Raw genomic sequence first — 18,220 nt, 5'->3', positions numbered from 1 at the left:
CTCAAAAAGGCCCCTTTTGATTTCATTTATTTTTTGCCAGGGTATGACCCGATGTTACATCATTCAGCTGATATAAAAAAATTCTGCTTCAAAAAATGTGCACTGGCGATTAGCGCGTTAAAGGGCGGCCCTACTATGCGCGCGCAGGTGTAGGAGTGGGGCTGGCGGTACCGAGGGGTGTCGGTGCTCTGTCGATGTCGCACAAGAAAATGAACAACGTTGTGTAATCAAAAGTGGTAATTTATATAGACGTATTTACAAGACTGCAAAATCAGAAGCAGCATTTCACAATAGCAGTGACAGAGGAAATGATTTCACTGAGTTTCTATGAAAATGTCACTTTTCTGCATTCGCTGTCCGCGGTACGAGCTATGAATGTTTCTCGGCTTCCAGTTTCCGATGTCTTGCTTTGCCACACATGCGAACCTTGTATGCCAGGTTGATGCGGTACATTTACCCATTCCCTTTTCTTTTCCATTCGAAAAGAAATGACGTCCTCAGCGCGTAGATGCAGCAACTGGACGCGCTTTAGATATTTTGGCAAGCATGTTATCATATCTTGTGATCCGAGGATGGCGTCTTGCTCACGTGAACGCAGGTTATGTGTCGTGGCATGGTGCTTGATTATTCCACCGATCCCGTCGCACGCACTTTTGTCGTGGCCTGTTCCTGTGAACAGCCATGTCGCACTCGCAAAAGTAGACTTGGAGAGCTCATAAAGCCTATACCGATTTTTAAAATGGCTCGCCGCTCCATCTGACACATAAATCATATTAGCTGCAAGAGGAACATTCTCGTCAAGCCACTCTTCAATAGCGATGGAAGCCAACAGCGAGTGTGACACAGGTCTTCGCTTACCACACCAAAACTGTAAGTTTCCGTGCCAGCTGTAACCACACATCTGAATATGGAAATCTGTTGTTTTTTTTTTTTCCCAGTGGTATGCTTGTACTGACCAGTTTTCAGCAAAGTCAAAGTGCATTATGTGCGTCTTGGTAGGTGGATTAGTCTTTTTCTCCCGTATAGCTTTGCTCTGAACGTTTCTGACGTAATTATGACAAATGTGGGAACCCGCCCACTTCCTTAGCTCTGAGAGGAAATGTACAGCCGGGACTTCTTTTTTGACTAGAGTTCTGGATTCCCACAAGGCAACTGTCACATCATCGTCCATGTCAATGCCGACTTTATCAAGAGATAAACACTCTTCTCCTGGGCAACACTGACAAAGTCTAAGAAAACAAGATGCAGTATTCACTTCGCACATCATATATGACTTGATTTCCTCGGCTGTTATTGCAGAACGACCACTATTTTGTACGGTACACACACATAACTGGAAGTTTGCGCAGTAAATGCAAGAACAAACGTCCTACAGAGTATCTATTTTCACCCACTTTGGACGTAGGCTGTAAAATTTCGTGAGGCCTAGACTTGTACCTGGGTTTTCATCTTTGCAAAGTTGGTACGCTTCACGCACTGTTCGCGTCATGAAGCGCCTGACAACTTGGACCTTTTCGTCGTTGATCACCACCGTGAGCACGTCTTTATTGTTCGGGCTTTGCACAGAGCATCTATAGTCGTAGTCTGTGTAATATTTCAAGGCAACGTCCACATCTTCCTTTCTAGCCTTTTTTTCCCTGGGAGATGTCCGGGACAGCCCAGACTCCTGCCTTATCCTTCAGCTTGCGCGCTTTTTCAATCATATGCCTCGTGGATTCTGGGACCAAGCGCTGAATATCTTTCTTGCTGAGGGAACTAGGAAGCAGCGTGTACAGTCGGCACCGATCTTGATACGAAGTGCATTTCTGAAGGGCTTTACGGAAGCCCTCCACCCACTGGGAGCAGACGTTGCACTCGTCCTGCTCAGATGTCTCAACGTCATAGGCTGCTTTAACTTTCTGTGACATCTCCTATTGGATCTCCCTCTTCTTTCTTCTGACGTACGATTTTCGTAGTCGTGGCTTCACTGCACCAAGGGTCTTCAAAGGCGTAACATCAATATTTGCGGCAACAAGACTACGGTTTACGTCATCAGTTGCACAAAGCTGGATTAGACGCGGTTGATCAACGGATGTCGCTTGACTCGCACACGACGAAGAGGAAGGTTGTTGAGATAGAGCTTGAACGATGGAAGCATCATAGAACTTGAAACAGTGATGACAGAGATAGTCGTGTTCACACACCAGCGATGCTTCGTTGACAGACAAACAGAACTCTTTAAGAGCCCCGATATTCAGGTCGCTCACCTTTCTCCATTGTCGCTGGTTCACAAAAATCTTCTTTTTATGCCTCCTCTTGTAGTCAGCACAGAACACGCGTTTTCAGCTGAAAGCCCTTGGCATAACTTAAAAATATTGTAAAGTGAAGTAAAGAAAGCGTAGGAACTTGTGAGAACTCCCTGAAAAAGCAGCTTCTAACTCGAAATTTATTTGTACAGTATGCACGTCACCGTGTATGCAGCTTGCGAGAGAGACGTTTGACATTCGCTGACCATTTAGTCGTTAGAATGCAGCTGTCATGTACTTTTCGTTGGAGACTTAATCCTCTTGAAGTTGAAGGACACCTACACAGCAACGTACTCCCAGGGGTGGATTCTTTGTTTAGCAGGAAGTCAAAAGCTTGCCGACGAATAGCTGAAGTAAGGAGAAAGCCGGACAGCCTTGCCCAAACGAAGGGCGCATCGACAAGAGGTCTCCATCGCACCGTACGGTCAGCCCCACTCCGACAACTACGCACGCAGAGTAGGGCCGCGTTTGAACGCGCTAATCGCCAGTGCACACCTTTTGAAGCAAATTTTTTTTATATCAGCTGAAAGATCTAACATCGGGCCATGTCCTGGCAAAAAATCAATGAAATCAAAACGGGCCTTTTTGAGAAACAGACGCGCAAAATCCTTGTTTTTTCGAAATATGCTTAAACGTTTGTCAACCTCAGTAGGTACCTGTAGAAGGTACACGTGCGAGAGATATATCAAACAAAAGAGCATTAAAAGCTGAGTAAACCGATATGAAATACGGTAATGAAGGGCATCTACAGCCAGAGAAATCACGCGTCAAAGTTGGAACAAAACTGCGCTCTAGAGCATGTTCAGCATTTTCTATATCACAGAGCGTTGCACCTGCGCTCCAAAATTTGTGCTCGGCCTGTTGGTCAGTAGGCATGCTAAAGCGTAAAAAAACTGCAGAACAATAGCTTTTAAAGCTCAGGAGATATACGCGTGCAAAAACGACAAAAGCGAAATACTCGAATTCAGGCCCACATTTTCTCGATTTTTTTGCACAAGAACTATTCGGTAGAAATAACTCATTTTGCCGTTTTTGATCATCATGTACGATGAGCTTCTAAATATAAAAAATAATGAAAATCCAAGAGGTCGATGGGACCTCCCTGCCTGAATTGACGTGAAACCGGCCCTCTTCACATTTTTCTACCAGTCAGTGATGTCGAATAAACAGAAGTTCAATATTGTCGTGCAAGATCTGATGTATCATCACTTATTGAAACTCAACAAACATATCAATTGCGCTGGACCACGGGTCGATTTTCATCTAATACTCTCTTGTACGCCATTCAAGAATCTTCATACAAAGAAAGGAAACATCAATAAGAGAGTGTGCAAATTCATTGCAACAAAGTGCAAGTTGTTGAAGCAATACAAACACGGCGACAACATATCACCTGATGTTGATCAACGCTGGATTCAAGCGCCCAATAATCAGAATAAACTACTTGATGTCTTCGGAATTCATCAATCAAGACAACAAACGAAAACTTCAGAGTTTGGAATAGAACTGTAATTTATCGGAATAAACAAGCATATAATTGAAATAATAATTGTACTCTTTGTCATCATTGTAATGTATTCTACACATCGCAACGAAAACAGCTTATGATTAGATTGAAGATTGCTAAGGAGACGAATATTCCACACTATGTGTAAGAATTCTCATACGGAATGAGACCTGACCATCAAATAGGTTTTATCCGACTGCACTCTGTACAAGTTCAACATCCGAAGGATAGAATTGCCGGAGAATGATCGGTCATTGAAATTTAGAGGCATGATGCACCAGTCTATGATTACAAAAAGGATCACTAATCTCTTGTGAAAACTTATCATATTTCATGAATTAAATTCCACAGTGCATGTATATTTCTCAATCAGTTGCACTAGCCCAGACGTAGTAAAAGAAAAGGCGTCTTTGACAAGCAACCCGATTGGAGTGTGGAATAAATAAATAAATATTTTCGTCAACACAGTTGTCCCTTTGTATGACTGGATAGGAAGAATGAGCCGTCCAAGATAGGGCAAAACGGGAAATAAGGCAAGATAACTGATTGCGGCGGGATACGTCAAAGCGTTCGCGACACAGTGTCATCGACTTTAACAACTGCATTCGGGTTCAATGCCTGCGAGATAATACGAAGTCTTCGCGAAAAGCGAATCTATTATCAGATGCCGCGATGCAAATGGAGGATTTTGCAAGCATGATGTGCAGGCGAAGTCTACATTTCTAATCACGTAATCTTCCTGACACAAGGCACACAAACGTATATGAAATAATTTCCAAGTGGCAATCAGATTTTGGGAGAAACGGATCACACAACCGCCATCAGTAATGATTAACCAGTATACAATGAAGATGAGCGTTATGCATAAACACAATGGAAGATATGTTATATTAATTATAATAAGCAGATCAGCGCAGGTCACACATAAATGTAGATCCAATTCACAAAATATACTCGAGATTTCCCATAGCCATACAGAAAAACTACCACATTATTTTAGTGCCATAGCATCCGGGCATTACAAATGGAAAGGCCATACTTTAATTTTATAAGTCTCTAGCTCATAACGTTGTAAAACGCAAATTCCACACTAAAGATCATTTTCTTCTTTAAATTTTCAAAGTCAAAACTGCACGCTATTTCTTGAATTTTTTTAAAGATATAGATTAAAAAGTTGTGCATATACTCACACGTACTATACAAGATATTTGATTGTGGCTTAAATGCTAAAATTTATCGATTCACATTCAGGAGAAGTGGCGACTACCACACATCAGTAAGAGTTTAATTAAAATTTGAACAGGTGTTGCGATTTATGATCAGTGTTGTACAATGTGTAATTTCACAATACGCAAGCTTTAGTTCCCTCACTTTGACGAGCACTCTTTCACGATGACAGAGAATTTAATCGAATGGATTGATATTTTTTATATACACTATAACATAATGCGAATTCTTTATGTCGTGGATATTAAAAGTTACGAATATTTTCCGAACGAAATTTACTTAAAACTCGAAGGAAGGGTCACCCGCGTCCTCGAAGACGTTTCGGCAACACGCCGGGCCGCGTTTCCCCAATGCCGTACCCGAAACCGAACGCGATTCTGCGCCCGAGGCGTTAACGTGTTGCTTTTTCCGGAAACGGGTTCGTCGACGCGGGTGACCCTTTCTTCGAGTTTTAAGTAAATTTCGTTCGGAAAATATTCGTAACTTTGAATATCCACGACATAAAGAATTCGCGTTATGTTATAGTGTATATAAAAAATATCAATCCATTCGATTAAATTCTCTGTCATCGTGAAAGAGTGCTCGTCAAAGTGAGCTTGCGTATTGTGAAATTACACATTGTTCAACACTGATCATAAATCGCAACACCTGTTCAAATTTTAATTAGACTCTTACTGATGTGTGGTAGTTGCCACTTCTCCTGAATATGAATCGATAAATTTTAGCATTTAAGCCACAATCAAATATCTTGTATATCTTGTATAGTATGTGTGAGTATATGCACATCTTTTTAATCTGTATCTTTAAAAAAATGCAAGAAATAGCCTGCAGTTTTGACTTTGAAACTTTAAGGAAGAAAATGATCTTTAGTGTGGAATTTGCGTTTTAAAACGTTATAAGCTAAAAACTTATAAAATTAAAGTATGGCCTTTCCATTTGTAGTGCCCGGATGCTATGGTACTAAAATAATGTGATAGCTTTTCTGCATGGCTACGGCAAATCTCGAGTATATTTTGTGAATTGGATCTACATTTATGTGTGACCTGCGCTGATCTGCTTATTATAATTAATATAACATATCTTCCATTGTGTTTATGCATAACGCTCATCTTCATTGTATACTGGTTAATCATTTCTGATGGCGGTTGTGTGATCCGTTTCTCCCAAAATCTGATTGCCACTTGGAAATCATTTTATATACGTTTGTGTGCCGTATGTTAGGGAGATTACGTGATTAGAAATGTAGACTTCGCCTGCACATCATGCTTGCAAAATCCTCCATTTGCATCGCGGCATCTGATAATAGATTCGCTTTTCGCGAAGACTTCGTATTATCTCGCAGGCATTGAACCCGAATGCAGTTGTTAAAGTCGATGACACTGTGTCGCGAACGCTTTGACGTATCCCGCCGCAATCAGTTATCTTGCCTTATTTCCCGTTTTGCCCTATCTTGGACGGCTCATTCTTCCTATCCAGTCATACAAAGGGACAACTGTGTTGACGAAAATATTTATTTATTTATTCCACACTCCAATCGGGTTGCTTGTCAAAGACGCCTTTTCTTTTACTACGTCTGGGCTAGTGCAACTGATTGAGAAATATACATGCACTGTGGAATTTAATTCATGAAATATGATAAGTTTTCACAAGAGATTAGTGATCCTTTTTGTAATCATAGACTGGTGCATCATGCCTCTAAATTTCAATGACCGATCATTCTCCGGCAATTCTATCCTTCGGATGTTGAACTTGTACAGAGTGCAGTCGGATAAAACCTATTTGATGGTCAGGTCTCATTCCGTATGAGAATTCTTACACATAGTGTGGAATATTCGTCTCCTTAGCAATCTTCAATCTAATCATAAGCTGTTTTCGTTGCGATGTGTAGAATACATTACAATGATGACAAAGAGTACAATTATTATTTCAATTATATGCTTGTTTATTCCGATAAATTACAGTTCTATTCCAAACTCTGAAGTTTTCGTTTGTTGTCTTGATTGATGAATTCCGAAGACATCAAGTAGTTTATTCTGATTATTGGGCGCTTGAATCCAGCGTTGATCAACGCAGGTGATATGTTGTCGCCGTGTTTGTATTGCTTCAACAACTTGCACTTTGTTGCAATGAATTTGCACAGTCTCTTATTGATGTTTCCTTTGTTTGTATGAAGAGTCTTGAATGGCGTACAAGAGAGTATTAGATGAAAATCGACCGGTGGTCAACCGCAATTGATATGTTTGTTGAGTTTCAATAAGTGATGATACATCAGGCCTTGCACGACAATATTGAACTTCTGTTTATTCGACATCACTGACTGGTAGAATAAAATAAATGTGTAGAGGCTCTAGGGTGGAATATATCACGTGATAGGATTTTATGTACTTTCCATCTCAGATATGTGTAATTTCAACAAATCCGTAATGAATCGTGCGATATAGACGGCTTGTATATCATAATTTGATCCGACTGCTTTCTTGATGAACGCAATGCCCATTCCAATGATTACAATTACATCTGGTCTAGTGTATTTCAATTCTTCGTTAGCAAACCTCAAAAACTCCGTCGTCAATCCCAGTGGCCCTTCCAACGTTGATGTGCAGATATTTTTATAAGTATTGTAGATTCGGCATATAAATTCTTGCACCTTCAGTTCTGTAGTTTGTAACATTTCTCCGAATACGACCATGTCTAGGACATATTAAAATGCAGCGATAATAGAATCGTTTCGCGACTCTTCCTTTTGGAAGCAGTTTTTTATCACATCTTCCCATGACTTATGGTAGCGAGTACAAAATCTGTCCATCTTTTCAATGTAGAGCAATTGTCTCTTCTGTTTTCAAGTGCTCGTCTACGCTTAATTGAAAGCATATCTATGCTCATTTTATTGATTAAGATTTTATTATCTGGTTGAGAATGCTATAATGTCCACCTGTCGTGAGAATTATTGTTTTGACTCTGTTTCAAGTATTCACTCGACTGATATTCTATGAGTTGTGAAGTTACTACCTGAAATAATTATTGTCTTGCATTTGTTTCAATTGTTCACTCGATTGATTAAGTAGAAATAATCTCTAAGATGGGAATGCCTCATACCTCTGAGTTCCATTTCACATTCGATATTTCTGTGTGGTGTCTACATTTAATTAAAAGCATATCTATGCTCATTTTATTGATTAAAATTTTTTAGAATGTTATTAATATCCACATGCCATGAGAATTATGGAAGTTGATTTACAAAAAGTTGTGATGAGTAAGAAAAAATGTGCGCTTTCAATGATTCTATGTACAAGGCCATACTAGAGCCCGTCCCTCCCTAACTTGTTGTTGGGGGTCGTCGGGTTTCATCACACTTTATCGCTTGAATCCACTAGTTGACCATGTTTATTCATTGAAAATGACAAGTTTCAGTACAGATTCTACGGTGTATTCACGCTGCTTGCTTAGAAATGATTTGTCTCAATTAATTATTGTTTTGTTTCAGGTTCGACTGATATTCTATGAGTTGGACATTATGTATGCATGATGTATTAGTTGTGTTGTATTTGTTTCAATTGTTCACTCGATTGAGATAAGTAAAAATAATCTCTGAGTTGGGAATGCCTCATGTTTCTGAGTTGTGTTTCACATTTGATTTTTCTGTGTGGTTCATCTATATAGAACTTTCTGTTGCAAGATATTACAAAAATTGATGTAATTAAATTTGTTTCTCGTTTTTTTATTGAGTATTGGTGCTACCATTTAATAATTTGGACTTTCTCTACATGTTCAATAACAATATCACATCTGTACAAACTTAGTCGACTTGTCAACCACTTGCACGAAAGATTTCCGTTTCAAGGAAAGGATACGAAAAGATAGGGATGCCCGCGAATAATATCGACATCTATTTGCGCTGCACAATAAAATATATCGCCTTTGAACTATCTTATCTGACCTCTAGAACGTCCTGTTTGCTGGACCATGGAATATAGCCCCCAACCCTTTGAGTGATAAAGCATGGGAGCTTGGTCATATAGATAGAGACATAACGTCTCCCGGATTTGAACAAAAGGAGACGAAAACAGTGTATATTTTCTATGTCTTGGATACCTCCATCAAGGTTTGTAGTGTTTGTTAGAATGAAAATTGTATGTTGGTCGATTTTATGATTGTTCAATGATATATTATTTTCCTCTGTTGTTGTTTACATGTCGCCGCTTAGAGTGTTACCCTGTTCTTCAGCGTTAAGACTGTGCTATATTGTAATTTCTCCTTTTGATAGATTGATTAGCTATTATTTCTCTATGTGTTGGATGGTGCGCAGGTTTGGCTCTGTATTAATTGTAGTTGTTGATTGTGTTGTTTCTCGTTGTTTCCTTACGTCTATGCTGTTCACTTAATAAGAAATTAAAAGTTGTGTAATGTTGGAATTGCGCTCGAAATGTTATGACAGATATTCACGCTATTGCAATGATGGTTCTCACGTGTAGGAATATTAGACTTTTTATAATACAACTTGTAATTTGATTGTAATCATATTGATTAAGAATATCTTCTTGGTAGTGGTATAGATTTTATTTCCTCTTGTGTTCGTGTCGTTCGTGTTCCGTGGTATTCCATACGCCTATCGGCACCAGTCTTCAACAAATCAGGGCAGATATAATCAGATCTGCTTGTTGGCTAGGGGCGTGCTATGTGGTGAAGTTCATTTTTAACATATCTATTTTATGTGTTGATAAGACAAAGTAAAGCTTGTAGTCTCTCTTAGAATGAAAATTGTATAGTGTTCGATTAGATTATGTCACGAGGATGATTTTATGATAGTTAAAATGATAGATTATTTGTAGTGGTATAGATTTTATTTCCTCTTGTGTTCTTGTCCCATGGTCTTCCATGGTCTGTGCTGTTCACAATTAATTACATACATCTATCGGCACCCCTCTTCAACAAATCAGTGCAGGTATCATCAGAGCTGGTTGTTGGCTAGGAGCGTGCTATGTGGTGAAGTTAATTTTTAACATATATATTTTCTGTGTTGGACTTATAAAACAAAGTAAGGTTTGCAGTGTCTCTTAGAATGAAAATTGTATAGTGTTCGATTAGATTATGTCACGATGATTTTATGATAGTTAAAATGATAGATTATTCTCCTCTGTTGTTTTGATCAAGAATAACTTCTTTGATTATTTGTAGTGGTATAGATTTTATTTCCTATTGTGTTCTTGTCCCATGGTCTTCCAGGGTCTGTGCTGTTCACATTTAATTACATACAACTATCAGAACTTCCCGCTATTGCACTGATGGTTCTAGCATATAGGAATATTAGACTTTTTATAATACAACTTGTAATTTTGTTTTTAATCGTATTGATTAAGAACATCTTCTTTGATTAAAATGTGCTACTCCTTCTGATTCATTGAAAACTTGTGTGTATGATTACAGTTAATAAAAAATATTGTGTTTGATGTGTGATACCTATTCAATGCTATTGCATCATGCCTGTAATAAGTATATTCTTTGTTACGTGTATTGTGTTTCTTCTGCTTCAGGTTTTTTGGCTGGGTTTCTCTCCGCCACATAGAGTCACAGCATAATTCCTTGCTCTATTGATTTTAATAAATATATTTTCTCTTGTACTTTTTGTGTATGGCTATCCTTTGCATGTCTATACTTACATGTAAACAGCCCACTGCACAACTGTTGTACCGGAAAAAATTTCTGAGGGAAGTCGGCCCAAGTGGGAAAATGGTGAAAGAAGTCGGCCCAGGCTGAAAAATACGCTACGATAAGCGCACGCGCAGCCCTCCCCCCGCCGGTAGCGCGCGGACAACACTCCACACAGAGTCATAATTCCTTGCACTATTGATTTTAATAAATATATTTTCACTTGTACTTTTTGTGTATGGCTATCCTTTGCATGTAAACAGCCTACTGCACACCTGTTGTAGCTGAAAAAAAATTACGATTGAAGTCGGCACAGACTGAAAAAAGACAAAAGAAGTTGGCCCAGGTTGAAAAATGTGAGAGGGTAAACGCGCACGCAGCCCTCCGGCCACGCGCCGCCCATCGGTAAGAGCCTCCACTCGAGTGCCGATCGCCGGGTGCAGGAAAAAAGACGTGAACGAAGTCGGCCAATGCTCAAAAATGTCGAAAGAAGTCGGCCCAGGCTGAAAAAATGTGAGAGGGAAAGCGCACACGCAGCCCTCCCCCCGCCGATAAGCACGCGGACAACCCTCCGCACACGCGCCGCGCGGGGAAAATACGCGCAGGGCTCAGGGGCAGGGGGCCGTAGTTTCTCATCCATGTAGCCTCGGCACCCCCTCCTACTACTGAGCTATGCATGAACCGACATGCTGCCTGCATTTCACCAGCGATTATGTGGCACTACTAGCTGCAAGAAAATGTGACATACCCCACAATTGGGTGTTCAAAATCGTGGGCCCTCTTAAACATGTCAATCTTCCTTCGTGTGGAATCCTGGAGCCTCAGAATGTATGCCATAATCTGTCCATACCACCATGCATACGGGGTGCCATGGTTGGCCACCAGGGTGTCTGCAACGGTCAAAGGCAGGTCCAGTATCTTGTTCCTCTCTTTTGGTGCTGGAAACAAACAGGTGAGAAGCAGTGTAGTAGCCATCAACCAACAAATCAGACTGCTGCATCACATTGTGTATTGCTTTTGTATTGCAAGCACTCTGTATTGCTTTGGCGTAGTCAACACATTTTTGCAACAGTGCTCATATCCAACTCAACAAATGCATCCAGTGCTACGTACATAGGGCCCAACTGTTTTATGCTATATATTTCAGCATCATTGGGAAGGTAAATATCGGGTTGCTTCAATAATACGGATGTAATCTGGTTGAACTAAACATGATTCAACCCAGTTCTGGTAGAATCTGATTGAATCAGCTGTGAATCTTCAGTTTACACGGTAAAATTAAGGCCTCTGGTTTTCTGCTGCGGCAAATTCAAAATTCCGCGGCACCAACTTGTAAATTCCGTGATTTTCTGCAGCAAGGGGTCAACGGCTGCTTGGAACAGGATACGGGAATTTTCTTGGATGATGTAGGAACAAAAAATGTTTTATAAACTTAGATACAAAGCACTGTTGTGGGTCAGCATTAAGTGATATCTTGTGTTCTCCTCTGACGACGAATGCTGCCTGTTGCCTACAATCGTTTTATACCTCTGGAATATCTTTCAGCATCTATAGGGTTTATAGGAAATGACAAATACTTTATCACAATGGACGCTAAATTCGGAGCAAGCATCCTCATTCAGTGCCAAAACCTAATTATGTATTTACCCATACAATTGGCGTGTTTTTTCCCCCCAAAAAAGTCAGAAAGGTTTGGGGTTCTCAAATTATATGGGAACGTTCCTTATGATATTCAGATGATGCAAAATTTCAAAATTTTTGTATGGTACACTGCCACATGTGAGTTGACCTTTTTTTCTGAAAATGGGGTCGTAAATCGACCAATATGCGGAGTCGACTTATACAAAAGGCCATCTAGCAACATTGTGCTCTGAAACCCACATGGTCATGACAATCATGATGTACGCACGTAGATGGGTAGAAATCCAGCGAACCGGTAGAGATGTAGGAAGGGAGTTGCCTCTGGACAGAAGCCGCCGATATTTCGAACAGAGACTGTTCTTCTTCTGGGCACCGTGCCCAGAAGAAGAACAGTCTCTGTTCGAAATATCGGCGGCTTCTGTCCTGAGGCAACTCCCTTCCTATGATGTACGCACGTACCTCATATAATAACATGCATCACTGGCAACGAGCGCAGTTGCTCTCTGTCCCATGTTTTGTCATCACGTTGTCATTATGGCACCAAGAAGGCAATACACCAGCACTTTTAAGAATCTGAGCAATCCTGTATGCCGAATAGCAATGAACAACATAGCAGTAGAGAGGAAGTTAGGCGTGTCCAATAAGTGTATCAGGGGATGGTGCGTGCAGCACGAGAAGCTCTTCGCTTGTTCAAGCACCCGTCGTGCATTCCGTGGCCCCAAGCAAGGCAACCACGTGAAAGTCGAGAAGTTCCGGGGTGGGTAGACCAACAGCGATGCAAAAGGTTGGCAGTTCCATATGAAGATACGAGGGCAATCCCAAAAATAAGGTCTCCAAAGCATTGGGGATGCACAGAAACGTTATTCGTGCAGCTGTTGGCCACACTGTTATGATTGGCGCATCCCCCATTCCCAAACATGCATGGGACGCTCAGTGTGGGCTTGGCAGCCGTTGAGAATGGAGCTCCCGTTGGACGCGACCACCAAGTGCGAAGTTCGCGCAGTTATTCAGTTTTTGAATGCAAAAGGCATTGAGACGGTCGTACTGAAATTCACAACGAACAAAGGAGCGGGAGATTATCAATTTCCAACTAGACTGTCCCAAAGGTTGAGCAAACCGTGCGTGAAGATCGACAGATCTCTCTGAATGATCTCAACATTTTGGTTCATGAGGTTTCCAAAAGCACCAGCCACAGGATTTTAACAGAGAAGCTGCAATATCCAAAGGTGTGTGCAAGATGGGTACTACAAATGCTGACCGAAGACCACAAACGGCAACAAGTTGATTCTACTCGCGAATTTCTTCGCCACTATGTGGATGAACAGGGACAACTTTTTAGACTCGATTGTCACGAGTGACGAAACGGGTGGGCGTTCCACTTTACACCTGAGACCAAACAACAATCACGCGAGTGGCGGCAACCCTTTTTGCCCAATCCGCAAAAATTCAAACAAACACAATCTGCCGGTGAAGTCATAACAACTGTGTTTTGGGACCAGAAGGGGGCATTGTTGGGCGACTTGATGCTTGCTGAAACCACAATAAATGCTGACAGGAACAGTGAAACACTGAAAAAAGTCATACAGGCAATTCAGGACCAAAGAAGAGGAATGTTGAGCAGGGGCACAAGCATTCTACATGGCAACACGTCGCCCGTCCAACCGTCGTTCTCCTACAAAACTTCGGTTGGAACCATCATCGCCCACCCACGCCATAGTTCGGACTTGGCACCCAGTGACTACCAGATGTTCCCTAAGTTGAAAGAACGTTTGGCCGGAAGGCGATTCAGCTCTGACGAAGAGGTGAAAGACAAAGTTCAACACTTCATCAAGGACGTGGCAGCAAGCTGGTATGACATGGGCATACAAAAACTGTCACAGCGTCTACAAGAATGTATCGACTGGAATGGAGATTATGTAGAAAAAATAGCTAATTGTGCTAAATGATGTAAATACAGTTTAACCTCTCAATAACGGTAGAAGTGCAAGGGTGCACGCGAGCTGGTAAATTGTAAAACGACGATAAAACCGGAGACACGGAACAAAAAAGACGACACGACACGTTCTCAGACACAGTAACCCATTTAATGACAGCCTACACTCCCAATAACCTCCTGATGGGTGGAAAGGGGAAACAGAGGGAACACTAACGCAATTGCCTCGTGACTTAATCTCTTTGTACTCAGCTAAGAGTCGCCCAAACGGGTCACGCACCTTTTTCAATACAATGGTCTCCTGGAAAACCGGGAAACAATTATGACAAACTCTCAAGTGTTCGACCAATTCAGAATTTCCTGAAAGGCTGTCTGCATTTCTTTTATGCTCTAAGAGTCTAATGTTTAAGCATCTACCAGACTGTCCTACGTAGCAAAAACCACATGCAAAAGGAATATAATACACAACGCCTACGGCGCACTCAACGAAGCGGGTCTTGTGTGAAATACGGCAAACTGACTTATCAGAATGAAAGGGCGTTAATGAGCTTAAACGCGCAACATTTGAAAAAAAAAAAACAACTTGAACATTGAACCTCTTTGCAGCAGCTAGGATGTTATGCTTATGAGACACAGCATGAAAATATGGAATGCAAACTCGTGCAGAAGGCTGCTCAGAACGATAAGGTTTTACATCATCTATGCCCAGAAAACACCCTAGTAACTTTGACTGAAACAAAGCTGGACCAAACCCCGCTTTTGTTAAGCTGTGAACCTGATGGCGAAGACTATCTGAAACAAAATGGCAGCAAGACTTATTTAACGCGGAACGGATGAGGGAGGCCACGATGCCCGACTTTACGAGTTTGGAATGAGAGCTGTTTACGGGAAGTAACTGCTTGCCACCAGATTTACCATACGCCCAACAAAATAGGGGAAACAACCTCAATGAAAGATGAAGATACTGGAGCCTACCATCAACTACATGTTCCTCAGAGAAAACTTGCTCAGGGGATGAACACTTCATTGCCTGCAGAGCTTGGGAAACAAGAGCGCCATCCGTTGAAATAACTAAAATGTCATCAACATAACGCGTAACAAGACAAGGAACAGAGCCCACAGAACTCAAGAATTGGTGTACAGCACTATCAAGAACATTAAGGTAGATTTCAGATAAGATCGGAGCTACAGATGAACCAATACAAACTCCTTTAGATTGTACAAAGAGAGAATCATTATAAGAAACAGAGGTAGAACTGAGATACAATTCCAAAACCCGAAGAAACTCACTCAGTGACATGCCGGCAGCGGACTGAAATGATACAAGTTGGCTTTCAACAACACACCTAACACGACGGAGCAACTCATGTACATTCGCCTGCACCCTTGCACTTCTACCATTGATGTTCCCACATGCAGGATTTGTAAGTCTAGCCTTTTCTCCCGACCTCTCTGAGTCCGTTCTTCGTCCTGTGGCACTGTTTGCCCTTTGCAAGTTTGGGATCGCCATCGCTAATGTGGAGGTGGAGATCTGCACCCTCAAGTTGTGTCTTCGCCACCAAGTCTTGCCTCCCCGTGGACTAATCCAGCTTGATTGTACCCTCTTGCCTCGGCACTCCTCGTATAAGCCCCTCCGTGTACAGAAGAATCTGTTGGTCTCTCATCTGAAAGACCTGCGTGCCATTGTGGATAAATTATGGTTCTTAGTGCTTGGCCCTGATTTTGGTAGTAGCTCATAAGCACCAAATGCTCATAACCTCCAAACGCTCAAAACCTCCAAACGCTCATATGCACCGAAAAAAAGTTGGTGGTTATGAGCGTTTGGTGGAAATGAGCAGGAGGGGAGAACCTGCTCATAAGCACCAAACGTCCAGAACATCCGAATGCTCATATGCACCGACAGGCGGGCGACCACAAAGGCCGGGTCTTCCTCTCCCGCATTTGGAACAAGGTCACAGGGTGAGAAAGGTGGAATGAATGGCGATTACCAAGGCCACTTAATGTGTCAGTTTGAAGTTGATGTAACAGCTTGGTCCTGCTTGTATGTAGCCAGAACGAATAGCGCCTTCTCGTTTATGGATTTCAATTTGAGCTTTATTTTCATAGACATGGAGGCAGCCTAGGACAAAAGACTTGATTCTAGCTCGAAAGGCACTCGGCTCCCAGGGCCGTAGCAACAAAGAGCGTGGTCCCCTCCGAACATATGTCCGGGTTCACTTACAGTGCAGAAGCTGGAATACGACATTTATATAGAGTTTATATTATGCATACATAGGCCTGCAGTGAACATTTGCGCAAAACTCTTCTTTCGAGCCTTGTTCTTCGCAAGTTGGTTAATCAATGCGTCATAGTCCAGAGATATGATAATCATGTTTTCGGTTGACTACGAACTCAGAAAGCCTGACATCTCTTATGGTTAATTAATGATGATGATTCGGGTTTTTATGGCCCATGAGCAACAAAGGCTATAATGCGCCAACTTATGGTTAATTGAGCGTAGGATATTCTTGATCGGTCAGTTTCATTGTGCTGAGACTTCTTTCAGCATCAGCGACAGTAGCTGGTGTGGTCAGAAAATAGAATGCTGACGCAAATGCAAGGATTCAGATATATCTCCTGGAGGCTTTCTCGTAAGTGTACGTTAAAAATTGTTTGGCGTCTCTTTGTTTGGCGTTCTCTCTTTTTCTCAATGACACAAAAGGATATTCCATTACAAGTTCGCTGGCATCGATGTCTACCATTTTTACTTCAAAATTTGTGCTGCGATTCTCCAGTTCAAGTTCCCATTGACGCTGCCCCAAGTTGTTAGCGTTTTACAGAAATCCAAACATCTTTTACCACACCACGAGTTGGTCGACAAAACAGAAGATATGGTCTGATCAGTGAGAATAAGAAAGAACTGAGATTTGAATTTTCGTTCTGCAGAAACACGACTCTTCCTATTTCTTTCTTTCTTTCTTTTTCTTTTCACTATTAGGAGAAGGTAGCAGACATTGCAGAGCTGCTTTATGATCTTGTCGCGTTGTCTGTATTCCGCAAAATAAAGAGAGGAACAAAAAGAACAGACGCAATTTCTACAATAGAAGCGGCGCAGCAAATGGAACCGCTTTTATGTTCCTCATTAAATGGCGTGCAGCATTTATTGTTCATTAAGATTAATGTTAATTTAAAAAAGCATGTCTTCCAATTTCGAACAAATGAGGAGTGCGAATGATAGCACTTGATTGGCTATGATTCGGTTTATCAGATGTCCACAACGACGCTCCTGTATTTTTGGGTGCACGGAACCGCGCGGGACCATTTCTTCCGCCACGCAACCAGGGACCAATTTTTCCGGGACGAACTTTTCCGGGACTATTTTTTTCCGAACCTCCATCCAACATTCTCTACACATTCTCGCTCATATAGTTATTCTACCTTCGGTCTGGAAGATGACTGGCTTGGTTCTTTGGATGATTGGTTTTCAACTCATTTCTGTTTGCCCCCCGTTTTAGGCACTCAAGAACAACATTACTTCTCTTATAAGTAGAACTCAGAAATTTACGTGCCAAAACCATGAAAATAGACAGATATTTAGACCAAAAAAAAAACCTAAACAGGCAAGAACATGCAAAAACAGACAAGTTGTAGCACATGTCAAAACTACTTCTAATGTATGCTTCATGACGCAGACTTTATACTGTGGAACTGTAGCGACCGCTACAGAACAGAACCATTCGATCACGCCAGTGCCTGACTGCGACGCTGTGCAGCGTCAATCCTCCTTCCTGCACCGCTAGTTCAACCTCACTGGGTGTTATCGTTGAACCTCTAACATATATTCAGTTTAATGTTATTTCTCCAGTTTATTTTTACTACTCGTTTTCTCTTGTGTTTACTCGTTTATGTAGCTTAAGGCGCTATGGAGTAGACGGCGTTCCATGTTGATATCCGTTCATCGGCCACATTTTCTCTTACACGTTTTGTCAACCACACTCTACC

The 18,220-nt window shown here is 41.5% G+C and overlaps 1 protein-coding gene across 1 annotated transcript in view; it reads right to left on the bottom strand.

The window, feature by feature from the left end:
- Window positions 1–18,220, bottom strand: part of LOC135373070 (alpha-(1,6)-fucosyltransferase-like) — a 156,608-nt gene that overhangs the window by 48,055 nt on the left and 90,333 nt on the right. Inside the window, exon 7 of the mRNA XM_064606368.1 lies at window positions 11,414–11,603. Coding sequence (XP_064462438.1) covers window positions 11,414–11,603 — 190 coding nt within the window. The remainder of the gene's footprint in view (window positions 1–11,413; window positions 11,604–18,220) is intronic.

Source organism: Ornithodoros turicata, unplaced genomic scaffold (genome assembly GCF_037126465.1).
Source record: "Ornithodoros turicata isolate Travis unplaced genomic scaffold, ASM3712646v1 Chromosome20, whole genome shotgun sequence".
NCBI classification, from domain to species: domain Eukaryota; kingdom Metazoa; phylum Arthropoda; class Arachnida; order Ixodida; family Argasidae; genus Ornithodoros; species Ornithodoros turicata.
The sequence above is the reverse complement of the archived record's forward strand: the minus strand, read 5'-3'. Positions and strand labels throughout refer to the sequence as shown.